The 15,613-nt window shown below is 49.6% G+C and overlaps 1 protein-coding gene across 1 annotated transcript in view; it reads right to left on the bottom strand.

Moving 5' to 3' along the window:
* The window catches only part of LOC139277472 (enhancer of filamentation 1-like), a 142,552-nt gene that overhangs the window by 5,460 nt on the left and 121,479 nt on the right, over positions 1-15,613 (bottom strand). Inside the window, exons 3-5 of the mRNA XM_070895961.1 lie at positions 11,494-11,607; positions 4,770-4,898; positions 1,811-3,229 (exon numbers count right to left, since the gene is read on the bottom strand). Of these exons, the coding sequence (XP_070752062.1) occupies positions 1,811-3,229; positions 4,770-4,898; positions 11,494-11,607 (1,662 nt within the window). The remainder of the gene's footprint in view (positions 1-1,810; positions 3,230-4,769; positions 4,899-11,493; positions 11,608-15,613) is intronic.

Genomic DNA, 15,613 nt, shown 5'->3' with positions numbered 1-15,613 from the left:
ATTACCAGCAAGGTCGAATTAAACGTGGCTTGTAAGGCGTCATGGTATGAACCCGAGACAAGTCTGGACACTCCTGGCCAACATCATCATACAGGTCCCATGTTTAAAGTAGGAGTGTGTCAGTATTTAACGGGGGCCCTGGGAGTGTGTCGGTGTTTAACCAGGCCCCTAGGAGTGTGTCGGTGTTTAACCAGGCCCCTGGGAGTGTGTCAGTATTTAACGGGGGCCCTGGGAGTATGTCAGTGTTTAACCAGACCCTTGGGAGTGTGTCAATATTTAGCGGGAGCCCTGGGAGTGTGTCAGTATTTAAAGGGACCTCTGGAGTGTGTCAATATTTATGGAGTGTCTCTGGTAGTGTGTCAGTATTTAAAGACACCCCTCGGAGTGTGTCAGTGTTTAAAGGGGGTCCTGGAGTGTGTCAACATTTTAGGGGGGTCCCTGGGAGTGTCAATATTTATGGGGTGTCTCTGGGAGTGTGTCAGTATTTAAAGGGACCCCTGGGAGTATGTCAGTATCTAAAGGGGAGCCTTAGGAGTGTGTCAGGGAATCTCAGGGAATGTAGAGATTGCGTCAACAGAAAAGTTTTGGGAGGGGAGAACTGCCCTACAACAGTAGATGGCGCTATCAGCACAGACAGTACTGACTTGGTCCAGGACTGGATCGAAGTGTGACTATCGGAGATTGTGGTATCTCCTGTTAATATACTAACCTGTAACTGGACATAAGAACATAAGAGTTAAGGAGCAGGAGTAGGCCATACAGCCCCTCGAGCCTGCTCCGCCATTCAGTAAAATCATGGCTGACCTGCAACCTCAACTCCACTTTCCTGCCTGTAATGTATTTGCTTCATAGGTTCTTTGCTAAGAACTAGTTGGTTTATTAACAAAGGCTTAACAATCAAACTACACATTACCAGTTCATCCACTAGGCTCACAACTGCATCGTGGATGACCTAGACCCAACTGGCTGGGGTTTTATTGAGTCTTGTGAACATCACTTGACTGGCTAAGCCACTCACAGTCAATCAGCTTTACAGGTGCATATATTACACCGCCCGATCTCCATATCTCTTGTATCCCTCAGGGTCCAAAAATCTACTGATCTCAGCCTTGACTATACTCAATGATTGAGCATCCACAGCCCTATGGGCTATAGAAGTTCCCAAGATTCACAACCCTCTGAGTGAAGAAATTTCTCCTCCTCTCAGTCCTAAATGGCCGGCCTCTCATCCAGAGACTGTGACCCCTAGATCTAGACTCTCCAGCCAGGGGAAACAACCTCTCAGCATCTACTGGTTCCGGGGATGAGGAGAGATTGGGTCGACTAGGCCTGTATTCACTAGAGTTTAGAAGAATGCAAGGGGATCTCATTGAAACGTATAAAATTCTGATGGGGTTGGACAAACTGGATGGGGGAAGGATGTTTCCCCTAGCTGGAAAGTCTAGAACAAGGGGTCACAGTCTCAGGATACGGGGTAGGAAATTTAGGACCGAGATGAGGAGAAACTTTTCACTCAGAGGGTGGTGAACCTGTGGAATTCTCTACCGCAGAAGGCTGTCACTGAATATATTTCAGAGGGAGATAGATAGATTTCTAGAGACAAAAGATATCAAGGGGTATGGGGAAAAAGTGGGAATATGGTGTTGAGATAGAGGATCAGCCATGATCATATTGAATGGCGGTGCAGACTCGAAGGGCCGAATGGCCTACTACTGCTCCTTTCTATGTTTCTACCCTGGCAATCCCCCTCATAATCTCATATTTTTCAATGAGACACATTCAGTGTGATATCCCCTGTTAATATACTAACCTGTAACTGGACATATTCACAATCCTCTATCAGAGTTTGCTTGGTCATTGTCAGGTGACTCGGTTTGGGATTAAGCTCTTTCCGTGGAGGTGTGGGCAATGGGGCTTTCTGTTTAATGATGCTCACTCTGCCTGTTCTCTGCAGTTGAGGATGATTGTTATTGATCGCTTGTTGTTTGTTCAGAGTTGGAGGGGTTCGCTGCTCACACTGGCCTGGCTGCCTCTGAGCCCGGTTGAAGAGAAGTTTCCCATTCGCAATTATGATGGACGCGAGTCGCTTGACATCGTCTGGGATGGTCCGCGTCACCATGACGAAGCGATCGAGGTCGTCGGGGCTGACCTGGGGCTTGCTCACCACCAGGACACCGAGGGTCCAGCTGCAGTCACTCAGCGCCTGGCTGGTCTGCACCATGATCTGGTATGAGTCCTCCAGAATCTGCAGCTGTTTGCACAGCCGGTTCTGGAGATTGCCGTCGGTCAGGCGAGTGGCATTGACCCTGACCCCCTGTACAAAGCCCATGAAGGTGCCCAGGCATGTCATCACGTTGTCCGCCGCACAGTGGATCTCGCTCAGGTGCTCCTCCAGGTGCTCGTGGAGCCTCCATTTGCTGCTGACAAAGACCATGATGCTCGCCACCGAGCTGGCCACCCGCTGCTGCAGCTGCGCCAGCCTCTCAATGGCCTGTTCGACGTCCAGCGTTATTTCCTTGGCCGACGCGGGCACAGCGGGAACCGGAGGCTTGCCCGAGGCGGTGGGCGCCACGCTCTCTCTGCGTTCCGCGCTGGAGCTGACGGCCTTCTCTTGGGCCGTCGGGATGTCCCGGCTGACCTGCGGGGGAACATCGTACACCGGCTCCCCGAGGCGCCTCGCGTTGGCCAGCGGAGAAACCCTCGGGAGGTCGTAAATGTTTTGCTGCGTTGGGCTCGGCCTGTCCAGAGTGGGCTTCGGAACGCTGATGGGAATGTCGTAGATTTCCGACAATCTCGTCGGACGATTCGCGTGGTTGAAGGCAGCGTGCTCGCGCGAGGAGGGAATGTCGTAAAGTGACTGGCCAGAGGTCGATCCGTTTTTGGAGGGCAGTGTGTCGTATAGAGCTTGGCTTGCGGTGCCCGCGTGCAGCCTAGGCGGCAGCATGCCGTAATAAGGCAAATCCCCGGCATCGCACTTGGTCGGAGGGACGTCGTAAAGGGCTTCCCTTGAGAAGGCGGCTTCGTCCCTTGATGGCGGGATATCGTACAACCCTTGTTTTAAAGCTGTGGATTCACCGTGTGGGTCCCAGCTCAGCTTGTGGGGAGCTGGCAGCGTGCAGTATGGCCCAATCGGCCTTCCCTGAGGCTCTCTTCCGTATGATGCTGGGATATCGTAGGTGCCGTTTCCCTCAGGCCCATCTTGGCACACTCTTGGAGGGATGTCGTACACCTAGAGAAACAAACACACATCTTTACAGTCGCTCTCCATGAGTGAACTCTTCCAGCTGGTGTTCTACCGAGTTGTACAGGCCAGGATCTAATTGCACTTAGTGTAGGGGACCGCTGTAATTGGCTTCGGTCCTTCCAGCATAGAGAACAGCCAAACCACCCAGGATTCCTCACTTATGGTCACTGTTGAGTGACCCCGGCTGTGGGACACTCCTGTACCCACGTCAGTTGAGGACCAATCAAATCCAATGGTGATGCTCCTCATGAGGGAATACCCTGGTGGGACGCCCTATCTCCCATGTGAGGAAGGACTGCATTGGCGAGGGCCTCAGGACCTGCTCCCCAGCAATGAGTCCGCGCTCCGGGGAGAAGTAAAGAGCAAACTAGCAGAATTCTTTTATTTTTAAATAAGCTAAGAAATTCAACGTATGTGGCAAACTGTTACCATGTGCGGGAATCACAAATGCAAATCTCAGCCTTAAGCTAATAACGGCCAACTTGAGCAGCTGTGGGAATCATTCACCTACATACAGCAGTAACTAAGTAATTACTGGGCTCTGGGTAGAAAGAAAGACTTGCATTTATATAGTGCCTTTCATGACAACCGGATGTCTCAAAGCGCTTTACAACCAATGAAGTACTTTTTGGAGCACAGTCACTGTTGTAATGTGGGAAACGCAGCAGCCAATTTGCGCACAGCAAGCTCCCACAAACAGCAATGTGATAGTGACCAGATAATCTGTTTTAGTGCTGTTGATTGAGGGATAAATATTGGCCAGGACACTGGGGATAACGCCCCTGCTCTTCTTCGAAATAGTGCCATGGGATCTTTTATGTCCACCTGAGAGAGTAGACATGACCTCGGTGTAATATATAGTTCTCCCAAGTGGATTACTGTGCTACCTAGTGGACTACTGTAGTAATGCAGCCATTGCTGTAAATGCAATAAAGACATCAGGTGACAGGTCACCTGACAAGTTCCTGTGTTAACAGCCATCTTGGAGTCTGTGTGTGTTGTGATGTCGGAAGGAAGATATCACACTTGGTTTAACGTCTCATCTGAAAGACGGCAAGGTAGCACTCTTACCTCTGAATCAGAAGGTTGTGGGTTCAAGTCCCACTCCAGAGATTTGAGCACATAAATCTAGGCTGACACTCCAGTGCAGTGCTGCACTGTCGGATGTGCCGTCTTTCGGATGAGACGTTAAACCGAGGCCTCCGTCTTCCCTCTCAGGTGGACATAAAAGATCCCAAAGCACTATTTCAAAGAAGAGCAGGGGAGTTCTCCCCGGTGTCCTGGCCAATATTTATCCCTTAACCAACATCATTGAAACAGACTGTCTGGTTGTTACCACACTGTTTGGAACCTTGCTGTGAGCAAATTGGCTGCTGCCTTTCCTACATTACAGCAGTGACTACACTTCAAAAGTATCTTTGGTTGTAAAACGCTTTGGGACGTCCTGAAGTCATGAAAGGTGCTATAGAAATGCAATTTCTCTAAGTGAGCAGACACAGCATAAATCCAAGCCCTTTCCTTTTACCTGTGGCTGGGTTGTATCCCGGGACCTCTCGAAGCTCAATGGAATGTCATACAGCTGCTGAATTAGATTCTTCTCGCTCTCCGTTTGGAACATTGAAAATTTCCTCGCTGTGCCAAGACTGCCACACGTCTATTGAAAAAAATATTTGTAAAGTACTGTAATTGGACAAGAGCTAAAGCAGAAACATTTTAGACGAAAACAGGCCTTTGATATAAAATGTAGTAAGAAGTGTAGATAGCAGGAATTAGGATTGTGTTCTTTGAGCCTGGAGGGTGAGTGTTAGCTGGGCACTCAACTGAGGGGAAAGACTAAGGGGGGGGGGGGGGGGAAGGGCCAGCACTCTGAACCAATCGCTAGGCTCAATAACATGCATTATCCAGCAGGGGGCAGTGGATAGCCAGCAGGAGATTGGCCCTCTCCAAGGCCCCAATTGTAGCATTTCTCCCACCTGGGAAATAATGTTAGATTTTTCTAGTCTGACTGGCTTAGTTTCACAATGATTTTTTAAAATTATACTTTTTGTTTCATGATGCTGCCAAGGTGATGGTTACTGCCCATCCCTAATTGGCCCGAGTAGGTGATGGGCCTCTTGAAACAGTGCAGTCCTTGTGTCGATGGTACTGGGCACCCAAGTCCAGGATGTTGGCCATGCAATGCTGGGGCTGTCTGTACAGTTGAGCCGCTTGTTTGGCCAGTTCGGAGGTCATGTGGTGTGGGCTCAATTCAGGTACAGGCCCGACTCGGTGGGAGTGGTACGTTCCCTGAAGGACATTGGTGAACAAGAGTGATGCCAAATCTGGTTGGACATATTCCTTGAGGATCGATCACATGGCATCTGGTCACATGGTATCTGGTCGCGTGATGTTTTGTCACATGATGCTCGCCCGCACTTTACAAATGTTACTGCATTTACCTTAGAATCATAGAATGATAGAAATTTACAGCACGGAAGGAGGCCATTTCGGCCTATCATGTCCACACGGGACGACCAAGAACTATCCAGCCTAATCCCACTTTCCAGCTCTTGGTCCGAAGCCCTGTAGGTTACGGCACTTTTAACATAGAAACATAGAAAATAGATGCAGGAGTAGGCCATTCGGCCCTTCGAGCCTGCACCACCATTCAATAAGATCATGGCTGATCTTTCACCTCAGTACCTCGTTCCTGCTTTCTCTCCATACCCCTTGATCCCTTTGGTCGTAAGGGCCATATCTAAGTCCCCCTTGAATATATCCAATGAACGGACATCAACAACTCTCTGCAGTAGGGAATTCCACAGGTTAACAACTCTCTGAGTAAAGAAGTTTCTCCTCATCTCAGTCCTAAATGGCTTACCCCTTATCCTTAGACTATTTCCCGTGGTTCTGGACTTCCCCAACATCGGGAACATTCTTCCTGCATCTAACCTGTCCAGTCCCGTCAGAATTTTATGTATTTTTATGAGATCCCCTCTCATCCTTCTAAACTTCAGTGAATACAGGCCCAGTCGATCCAGTCTCTCATCATATGTCAGTCCCACAATCCCGGGAATCAGTCTGGTGAACCTTTGCTGCACTCCCTTAATAGCAAGAACATCCTTCCTCAGATTAGGAGACCAAAACAACAGAATATTCCAGGTGAGGCCTTACTAAAGCCCTGTACAACTGCAGTAAGACCTCCTTGCTCCTATACTCAAATCCCCTAGCTATGAAGGCCAACATACCATTTGCCTTTTTCACCGCCTGTTGAGCCTGCATGCCAACTTTCAATGGCTGATGTACCATGACACCCAGGTCTCGCTGCACCTCCCCTTTTCCTAATCTGCCGCCATTCAGATAATATTCTGCCTTCGTGTTTTTGCCACCAAAGTGGATAACCTCACATTTATCCACATTATACTGCATCTGCCATGCATTTGCCCACTCACCTAACCTGTCCAAATCGCCCTGCAGCCTTTTAGCATCCTCCTCACAGCTCACACTGCCACCCAGCTTAATGTCATCTGCAAATTTAGAGATATTACACTCAATTCCTTCATCCAAATCATTAATGTATATTGTAAATAGCTGGGGTCCCAGCACTGAGCCCTGCGGTACCCCACTAGTAACTGCCTGCCATTCTGAATGGAACCAGTTTATCCCGACTCTCTGCTTCCTGTCTGCCAACCAGTTCTCTATCCACATCAGTACATTACTTGCAATACCATGTGCTTTAATTTTGCACACCAATCTCTTGTGTGGGACCTTGTCAAAAGCCTTTTGAAAGTCCAAATACACCACATCCACTGGTTCTCCCTTGTCCACTCTACTAGTTTCATCCTCAAAAAATTCTAGAAGATTTGTCAAGCAGGATTTAGTGCACATCCAAGTTTTTTTAAAATCTGGTGAGGGCTTCTACCTCTACCACCCTTCCAGACCCCCACAATGCTCTGGATGAAGAAATTTCCCCTCATATCTCCTCTAAACCTCCTCCCAATTACTTTAAATCTATGTCCCCTGGTTGTTGACCCCCCTTCCAAGGGAAACATGTCCTTCCTATCCACTCTATCCAGGTCCCTCATAATGTCATAAACCTCAATCAGGTCTCCCCTCAGCCTCCTCTGTTCCAAAGAAAACAGACCCAGCATCTCCAATCTTTCCTCATAGCCAAAATTCTCCAGTCCAGGCAACATTCTTGTAAATCTCTGCACCCTTTCCAGTGCAATCACATCTTTCCTGCATTGTGGTGACCAGAACTGTGTTTTATATAGTTCAAGCATAAACTCCTTGTTCTTGTATTCCAACGAACAAAGGCAAGCATTCCGTATGTCTTCATAACCAACTTTTCTACCTGGCCTGCTACCTTTAAGGATCTGTGGACCTGCACTCCAAGGTCCCTTTGTTCCTCTACACTTTTCAGTGTCGCACTATTTAATGTGTATTCTCTTGCCTTGTTAGACCTCCCCACATGCATTACACCTCAGTTATCCGGATTGAATTCCATTAGCCACTGTTCTGCCCACCTGACCAGACATTGATAGCTTCCTGCAGTCCGCAGCTTTTTTCTTCATTATCAACCACACAGCCGATTTTAGTGTCATCTGCAAACTTATTAATTGTACCCCCAACATTTATGTCCAAGTCATTGATATACACCACAAAAAGCAAGGGACCCAGCACTGAGTCCTGCGGAACCCCACTGGATACAGCCTTCCAGTCACAAAAACACCCATCAACCATTACCCTGTGCTTCCTGCCTCTGAGCCAATTTTGGATCCAACTTGCCACTTTGCCCTGGATTCACACTCCTCCTCCCTCATTGCAAAGTTTGTATCACCCCTCTCCTTTGTGAAAACAGATGCAAAGTATCCATTAAGAATCATACCGACATTTTCTGCCTCCACCCACAGATTTATTTTATGGTCTCTAATAGGCCCAATCCTTTCTTTAGTTATCCTCTTGCTCTTAATGTATTTATAAAACATCTTTGTGCTTTCCTTGATTTTACTTGCCAACATTCTTTCATGCTCTCTCTTTGCTATCTTTTTTAATTGCATCCCTGCACTTCTTATACTCCTCTAGAGTTTCTGCAGTGTTGAGTTCTCGGTATCTGTCATAAGCTTCCCTTGTTTTCTTTATCTTACCCTGTATGTCCCTTGACATCCAGGGGGCTCCAGATTTGTTAGCCAAACCCTTTTTTTTAAGGGAACATACTTGCTCTGTACCCTCAGGATCTTCTCCTTGAATGCCTCCCACTGCTCTGACACTGATTTACCATCAAGTAGTCGTTTCCAGTCCACTTTGGTCAAATTCCATCTCAGCTCAGCAAAATTAGCTTTACCCCTATTAAAAACTTTTTTCCTGGTCCACCTTTCCATAACTACGTTAAATCTTACTGAATTATGATCACTAGCACCAACATGCTCTCCCACTGATACCCCTTCCACCTGCCCCTCTTCATTCACCAAAGCCAAGTCCAGAACTGCCCCCACCCTTGTTGGGCTTGTTACATACTGGCTAAACAAGTTCTCCTGAATGCATTTTAGGAATTCCGCACCCTCTGTACCATTCAGACTGCTTTTTCCCAGTTAATATTAGGGTAGTTGAAATACCCCACTATTACAGCTCTATAGTTTTTGCACTTTGCAGCAATTTGCCCAAATATTTATTCTTCTCTCTGCCTCTGGGGTCTATAGTACGCTCCCAGTAGTGTGATCGTCCCTTTTTTGTTCTTCAGTTCAACCCATAGGGCCTCGTTTGATGACCCCTCTAACATATCATCCCTTCTCACAGCTGTAATTGTTTCTTTAATCAATACTGCGATCCCCCCCTCCTTTTTTACCCCCCTTTCTAACCCGTCTGAAAACCCTGTAACCAGGAATGTTGAGCTGCTAAACCTGCACTTCTTTCAGCCCTGTCTCAGTAATGGGTCCGGTGTAGCTGAATGTCACTGGCAGGGTCAGATGGCCTCTTGGGAACTTTCTGGAGTGCCCCGTGAATGATCCCCGCCATTCCTGAGAGGGAGAGAAATGGGGCCTGCTAGAAATGACATTGACCCAGAAACCTGACTGCATCTTGTACACTGCAGGCATCTTGTACACTGCAGGGGGATCCTGGCTGCAGGTACAGATGAATATCAGCAGGTTTATTGGATTACTCTTAGTTACAGGTAGATATTGGGCATTAGACCTGTGACTACCAGTTACATGTAGACTATCAGTGAGTTATTGTAATACTGTTGGTTATGTGAGGAGTTAATGGTGCAATTTCAGTGAGTTATTACTAGTTACTGGTGGAATCAAAGTTCCTTCCATCTCTTCATCCCCCCCCCATGCAAACCCCTCCCCCGCCCGCAGTCCCCTCTCTCCCTTGCCCACAGTCCCCCCTCTGCCCCGCCCAGAGATCCCCCTCTCCTCCTGTTCTCGGTTTTCCTTTCTCCCTCTCCCACAGTACCCCCTCTCCCTCTCCCCTGCCCACTCCCCCCTCTCCCCCGCACGCAGTTCCCCCTCCCTCTCCCCGCACACAGTTCCCCCTCCCACACCCAAAGTTTCCCCTCTCCCTCTCCACGCCCACAGCTCCTCTCTCCCCCACCCACAGCCCCCCTCTCCCTGCCCACAGCCCCCCTCTCCCCCACCCACAGCCCCCCTCTCCCTGCCCACAGCCCCCCTCTCCCCAACCCACAGTCCTCCCCCTCCCTCTCCCCCGCCCACAGTCCTCCCACTCCCTCTCCCCCACCCACAGCCCCCCTCTCCCCGCCCACAGTCCTCCCCCTCCCTCTACCCTGCCCAGTCCCCACCTCCCTCTCCCCCGCCCACATTCCTCCCCCTCCCTCTCCCCCACCCACAGCCCCCCTCTCCCTGCCCACAGCCCCCCTCTCCCCAACCCACAGTCCTCCCCCTCCCTCTCCCCCGCCCATAGTCCTCCCCCTCCCTCTCCACCACCCACAGCCCCCCTCTCCCCGCCCACAGTCCTCCCCCTCCCTCTATCCTGCCCACAGTCCCCACCTCCCTCTCCCCCGCCCACATTCCTCCCCTTCCCTCTCCCCCACCCACAGTCCCCCCTCTCCGCCTGCTCACGGTGCTCTCCTGGTTCTCGGAACTCTTTGCACAACAGCTGCCGACATCAAACAACGAGCAAAAACACTCAACTACGGGGACTCAACCTTTAAAAGGTAAATGCAGTAACATTTACAGACATCACGTGGTCAGATGTCACATGATCAACCCTCCATGAATACCTCCAATAAGAGTTGGCAACCTACAGTGAGACCTTCTGCCTCAGAGACCAGAGTGCTCGAGCACATGGTCTGTGGAGCGAGCATCGTTTCTTATCTCCTGTCCTTCCCCACAGTGCACACGGTGTACTGAGGGCCAGCAGTGAGATGACCTGCTCCGAGACCTCCTCCAGTGCTGCTCTCCCTCTGCTTTAACTCTCATTCTCCATAAAGGCCCCTGGACTCTGCTCAGCTCCTCGCTCGGACTGGACCAAGTTTGGGACTCACTTTGTGAGGAATTGGAGGCTTCTGACCTCTGACCAACTTTATGGCCAACAGAAATGCCATTGTCAATAATCGACTGAAGCCAAAACTGGAGAAATGTCGAGTTCAAAAATGTACATAAATTATCGGTTCATGAGCGTGAACACTGAGATATGAAAACTGTTTAGAAGTAAAAAGATGCAGATTCAAACGGTAATTGGAAGAGATTTCCATAAATTTAAATATATTTTTCAATTCCGTGTTTATCAATTGTGTCTTTGTGCTTGTTACGTTCAGCTCTGCTTTGCTTTAGTTTGACTTTGTTAAATACCAACTACTGTTAATGCTCCAAACGTTTAACCATTCGAGGATTTTGATCCCCGGTCTATGCTAACTTTGCTGATCCCAAGGATGTAAAATGGAGCCATGACACATCACTATCCAGTGATCCTTGCTGGACACTGCATGTGCGTTTGAGTGAGATCAAGATTGGGGCCCACTGTGTTGCTACCATGGTCAAATGACATTCCAGGTGCAGGCTCACATCTAAAGAATGGCCATTTAGGCGAGGGACTGAAGATCTGTGAGCACCAATGGCTCTGTACCCAGCAAGAGTCAGCGTCTTCAGATAGACAGTTGAGGAACAGCTGTGATTTGTACAGCTTCTGGTCAATAGCCCAGAATCACACCCATCTAGTTCTTAGATGCTGTTTATATCTAAGGCAGTTTACCCAAGTCTGTGTATCCAAGGTGTCTCACCCCAAACACAATCGGGATGTCTTTATTTTACCTGAGTGTTCAGGATTCCAGGAACATGGGATGGTGGGATGTCGTACGCATCGGCGTAAGATCCTGACATGGAGTTGAGGGAGAATGCCGGTCCCATTCTGGGAAGAGTAGACACCTGCAGATAAAAGCAATGGAAACCCATTGGTGACATTCCAACGACCAATATTGGGCATTGCCATACAGTCTATCTAACTTAGAGGTCTGAGGGTTGTCACAATTACGTCCATACGTGTTGGAAAAGCTGAGGGACATTGTTGCTGAGAAATGGAACTGTTTCCTCTCTCCTAGTCTCTCCACATGACGCACTATTCCTGGTGTTATGTCAAAGTTCATTGTTGTATAAGTCAATTATCCAACCCTGCTCCAAAATGTCACATCAATGTTTTCATAGGCCAGGAATGTTACCATGGCTACTGAGTAAAAGCTTCTACACAGACCATGTTTAAGCATCTCAGGAGTTCACAGTCAACTCTTCCTAAAAGGTCAGCCAGGTTCGCCAGCATTATTCAACTAGGGAGCGAATCGACATTGTCATGTATTCAACCAGCATTGTAACCCATATATAAACTGACCTAAGTTGTACACCGTGAGAACACTGACCACTAGGTGGGAGACACTCCTAACCTGGACCAGGTATAAAAGGGGAAGCTCCACCCACCTTCATCACTTGAGTGCTAAGGAATAAAGGACAGGTCACAGACTGACCTCTCAAGCATGGGCCTCTTGTGCATTTATACTGTGTAGTAAGGACGTATCAATGGCGACAAGAAACTGGGATTTAAACCACGTGAGCATGGCCACTAGCAGAACAGACGAGAGGTACTGTGTTAAGGAATGGTTGGGACAGAGATTCAACATTGTTAAAGCAGCACACAGTTCTCCAGGCAGACAAGGGCAGTCAGGCATGCCCCAACATGTAGTCGAACCCAGAGGGTGAGTTCGACAGAGACAATGGCAAGCTGAACAGCGATTCACGCCATTGCAAGGGACAATGCGGCCAGTAATGGGGCCATCAACACCTGTTAATGGTGCACTCAAGGACAATAATAGGGGCAGTCAGGGACGATCGACTGGCAAGGGACCTTTTGTTTCAAACCGCAACTCATGCTGGAGGCGTGGAGGCATACATTCAGCCGGAATTTGCAGAGATGAGCAAAATACCTGCAGAAATTGCAGAAATGGACACTGGGGGAAATTGCTGGAAGCTAAAGTTCAGCGAGTTCATGTGGAGCACGTATACAGTTCATACACCAGGACGCCACCGATAATGATGAAAGTGCTCCTCAATGGCATCCCAGTATCAATGGAGTTAGACACAGGTGCCAGCCAGTCCCTGATGGGTATCAAACAGTTCGAAAAGTTGTGGGCATCCAAGGCCAGGAGGCCAAAATTATCGCCGATTGACGCACAGCTACAGACTTACACAAAGCAGATCATTCCGGTGCGAGGCAGCGCCACGGTAGTCGTGACTCACAAAGATTCGGAGAACAGGTTGCCACTCTGGATTGTCCCAGGGGACGGTCCCGCATTACTGGGGAGGAGTTGGCTTGCTGTCATGAACTGGAAATGGGGCGATGTCAATGCAATTTCCTCTGTGGAGCGAGTATCATGCTCACAGGTCCTGGACAAATTTGACTCATTATTTCAGCCCGGCATTGGCACTTTCATGGGGGCCAAGGTAGTGATTCACATAAACCCGGACGCCAGACCAGTACACCACAAGGTCAGAGCGGTGCCGTACGTGATGCGGGAAAAGATAGAAGGCGAATTGGACCGCCTGTTGAGGGAAGGCATCATCTCGCCAGTCGAATTCAGTGACTGGGCGAGCCCGATTGTGCCGGTGCTCAAGGCCGATGGGTCGGTCAGGATATGTGGCGATTACAAGGCCACCATCAATCGGGTGTCACTCCAAGACCAGTACCCGCTACCGAGAGCGGAGGACCTCTTTGCGACGCTATCTGGTGGCAAACTTTTTTCAAAATTGGACCTGACCTCAGCTTACATGACCCAGGAGCTGGCGAGTGAGTCGGAAGAAGCTGACCACCATCACGACACACAAGGGGTTGTTTGAGTACAACAGATGCCCGTTCGGGATTCGCTCGGCCGCCGCGATCTTCCAACGAAATATGGAAAGCCTCCTCAAGTCGATTCCAGGGACGGTGGTTTTTCAGGACGACATCCTCATTACCGGTTACGATACTGAAGAACACCTCCACAACCTGGAGGAGGTGCTTCGCAGACTAAACCGGGTAGGTCCGGGACTGAAAAAGGCGAAGTGCGTTTTCCTAGCTCCAGAGGTAGAATTCCTGGGGATGAGGGTAGCAGCAGACGGGATCAGCCCTACTGCATCCAAGACGGAAGCGATCCAGAGAGCACCCAGACCCCGTAACACGACGGAGCTGCGTTCGTTCCTGGGGCTCCTGAACTATTTTGGTAACTTCCTTCCCAAATTGAGCATGCTGCTAGAGCCGCTACACGTGCTCCTACGCAAAGGTCGCGAATGGGTCTGGGGGGACAGCCAGGAAAGGGCTTTTAATAGAGCACGCAATTTGTTATGTTCCAACGATCTGTTAACGCTATATGATCCATGTAAGAAACTTGTGTTAACGTGCGATGCGTCGTCCTATGGTGTCGGGTGTGTGTTGCAGCATGTCAATGCCAAGGGTCAGTTACAGCCGGTAGCTTATGCCTCCAGGAGTCTGTCCCAGGCAGAAAGAGGCTATGGGATGGTAGAAAAGGAGGCGCTCGCATGTGTATATGCTGTAAAGAAAATGCACCAGTACCTGTTTGGCAGGAAATTTGAGCTGGAGACAGATCACAAACCCCTAACGTCCCTTTTGGCCGACAACAAGGCCATAAATGCAAACGCATCGGCCCGCATACAGAGGTGGGCACTCACGTTAGCTGCCTATGACTACACAATTCGGCACAGACCGGGCACCGAAAACTGCGCCGATGCACTCAGCAGGCTCCCACTAGCTACCACTGAGGGGGCTACCGAGCATGCTGCTGAGATGGTCATGGCTGTTGAAGCTTTCGGAAGCGAAGGCTCACCCGTGACAGCCCGTCAGATTAACGTCTGGACAAATAGAGACCCGCTATTGTCTCTAGTCAAGAAATGTGTCCTGAATGGGGACTGGGCAGCCACGTACAGGGCATGCCATGAGAAATTTAAACCATTTCACAGGCGCAAGGATGAACTCACGATTCAGGCCGATTGCCTACTGTGGGGAAACTGCGTAGTCATGCCCCAGATGGGCAGAGAGGTGTTCATCAGAGAACTCCACAATGGGCACCCGGGCATTGTCACGATGAAGGCAATTGCCAGGTCACACGTTTGGTGGCCAGGGATAGACGCAGATCTGGAACTTTGTGTTCGCAGGTGCAACACGTGTGCCCAGCTGGGCCATGCGCCCAGGGAAGCCCCCCCCTTAGCCCCTGGCCATGGCCCGCCAAGCCTTGGTCACGCATCCATGTGGACTATGCAGGTACTTTCATGGGGAAAATGTTTTTGGTTGTAGTAGACGCCTACTCCAAATGGATCGAGTGTGACATTTTAAATTTAAGCACATCCTCTGCCACGGTAGAAAGTCTACGGGCAATGTTCGCCGCCCACGGTCTACCGGACATCTTGGTCAGCGACAATGGCCCGTGCTTCACAAGCACTGAATTCCAGGACTTCATGGCAGCAATGCAATTAACCATGTTAGAACGGCACCATTCAAGCCGGCCTCAAACGGCCAGGCAGAACGAGCAGTGCAGATAATCAAACAGGGGATGCTCAGATTCCAAGGGGGTTCCCTACAAACCCGCTTATCACGCCTCCTGTTGGCCTATAGATCCCGACCACACTCGCTCACAGGGGTTCCACCCGCAGAGCTACTAATGAAAAGGACGCTCAAAACCCGATTATCCCTTATACACCCCACCATGAAAGAAATTGTCGAGAGCAGGCGCCAGTCACAATATCACTACCATGACAGGAATGCGAGGGCGCGATGTATTGATGTAAATGATCCTGTTTTTGTCCTCAACTATGCTGCAGGGCCCAAATGGCTTGCAGGCACTGTGGTTGCCAAAGAGGGAACTAGGATTCTGGTCGTTAAACTTACCAATGGACA

This window comes from Pristiophorus japonicus, chromosome 12 (genome assembly GCF_044704955.1).
Source record: "Pristiophorus japonicus isolate sPriJap1 chromosome 12, sPriJap1.hap1, whole genome shotgun sequence".
Lineage (NCBI taxonomy): Eukaryota > Metazoa > Chordata > Chondrichthyes > Pristiophoridae > Pristiophorus > Pristiophorus japonicus.
Note: the sequence above shows the minus strand (reverse complement) of the source record. Positions and strands in the feature narration are given on the sequence as shown.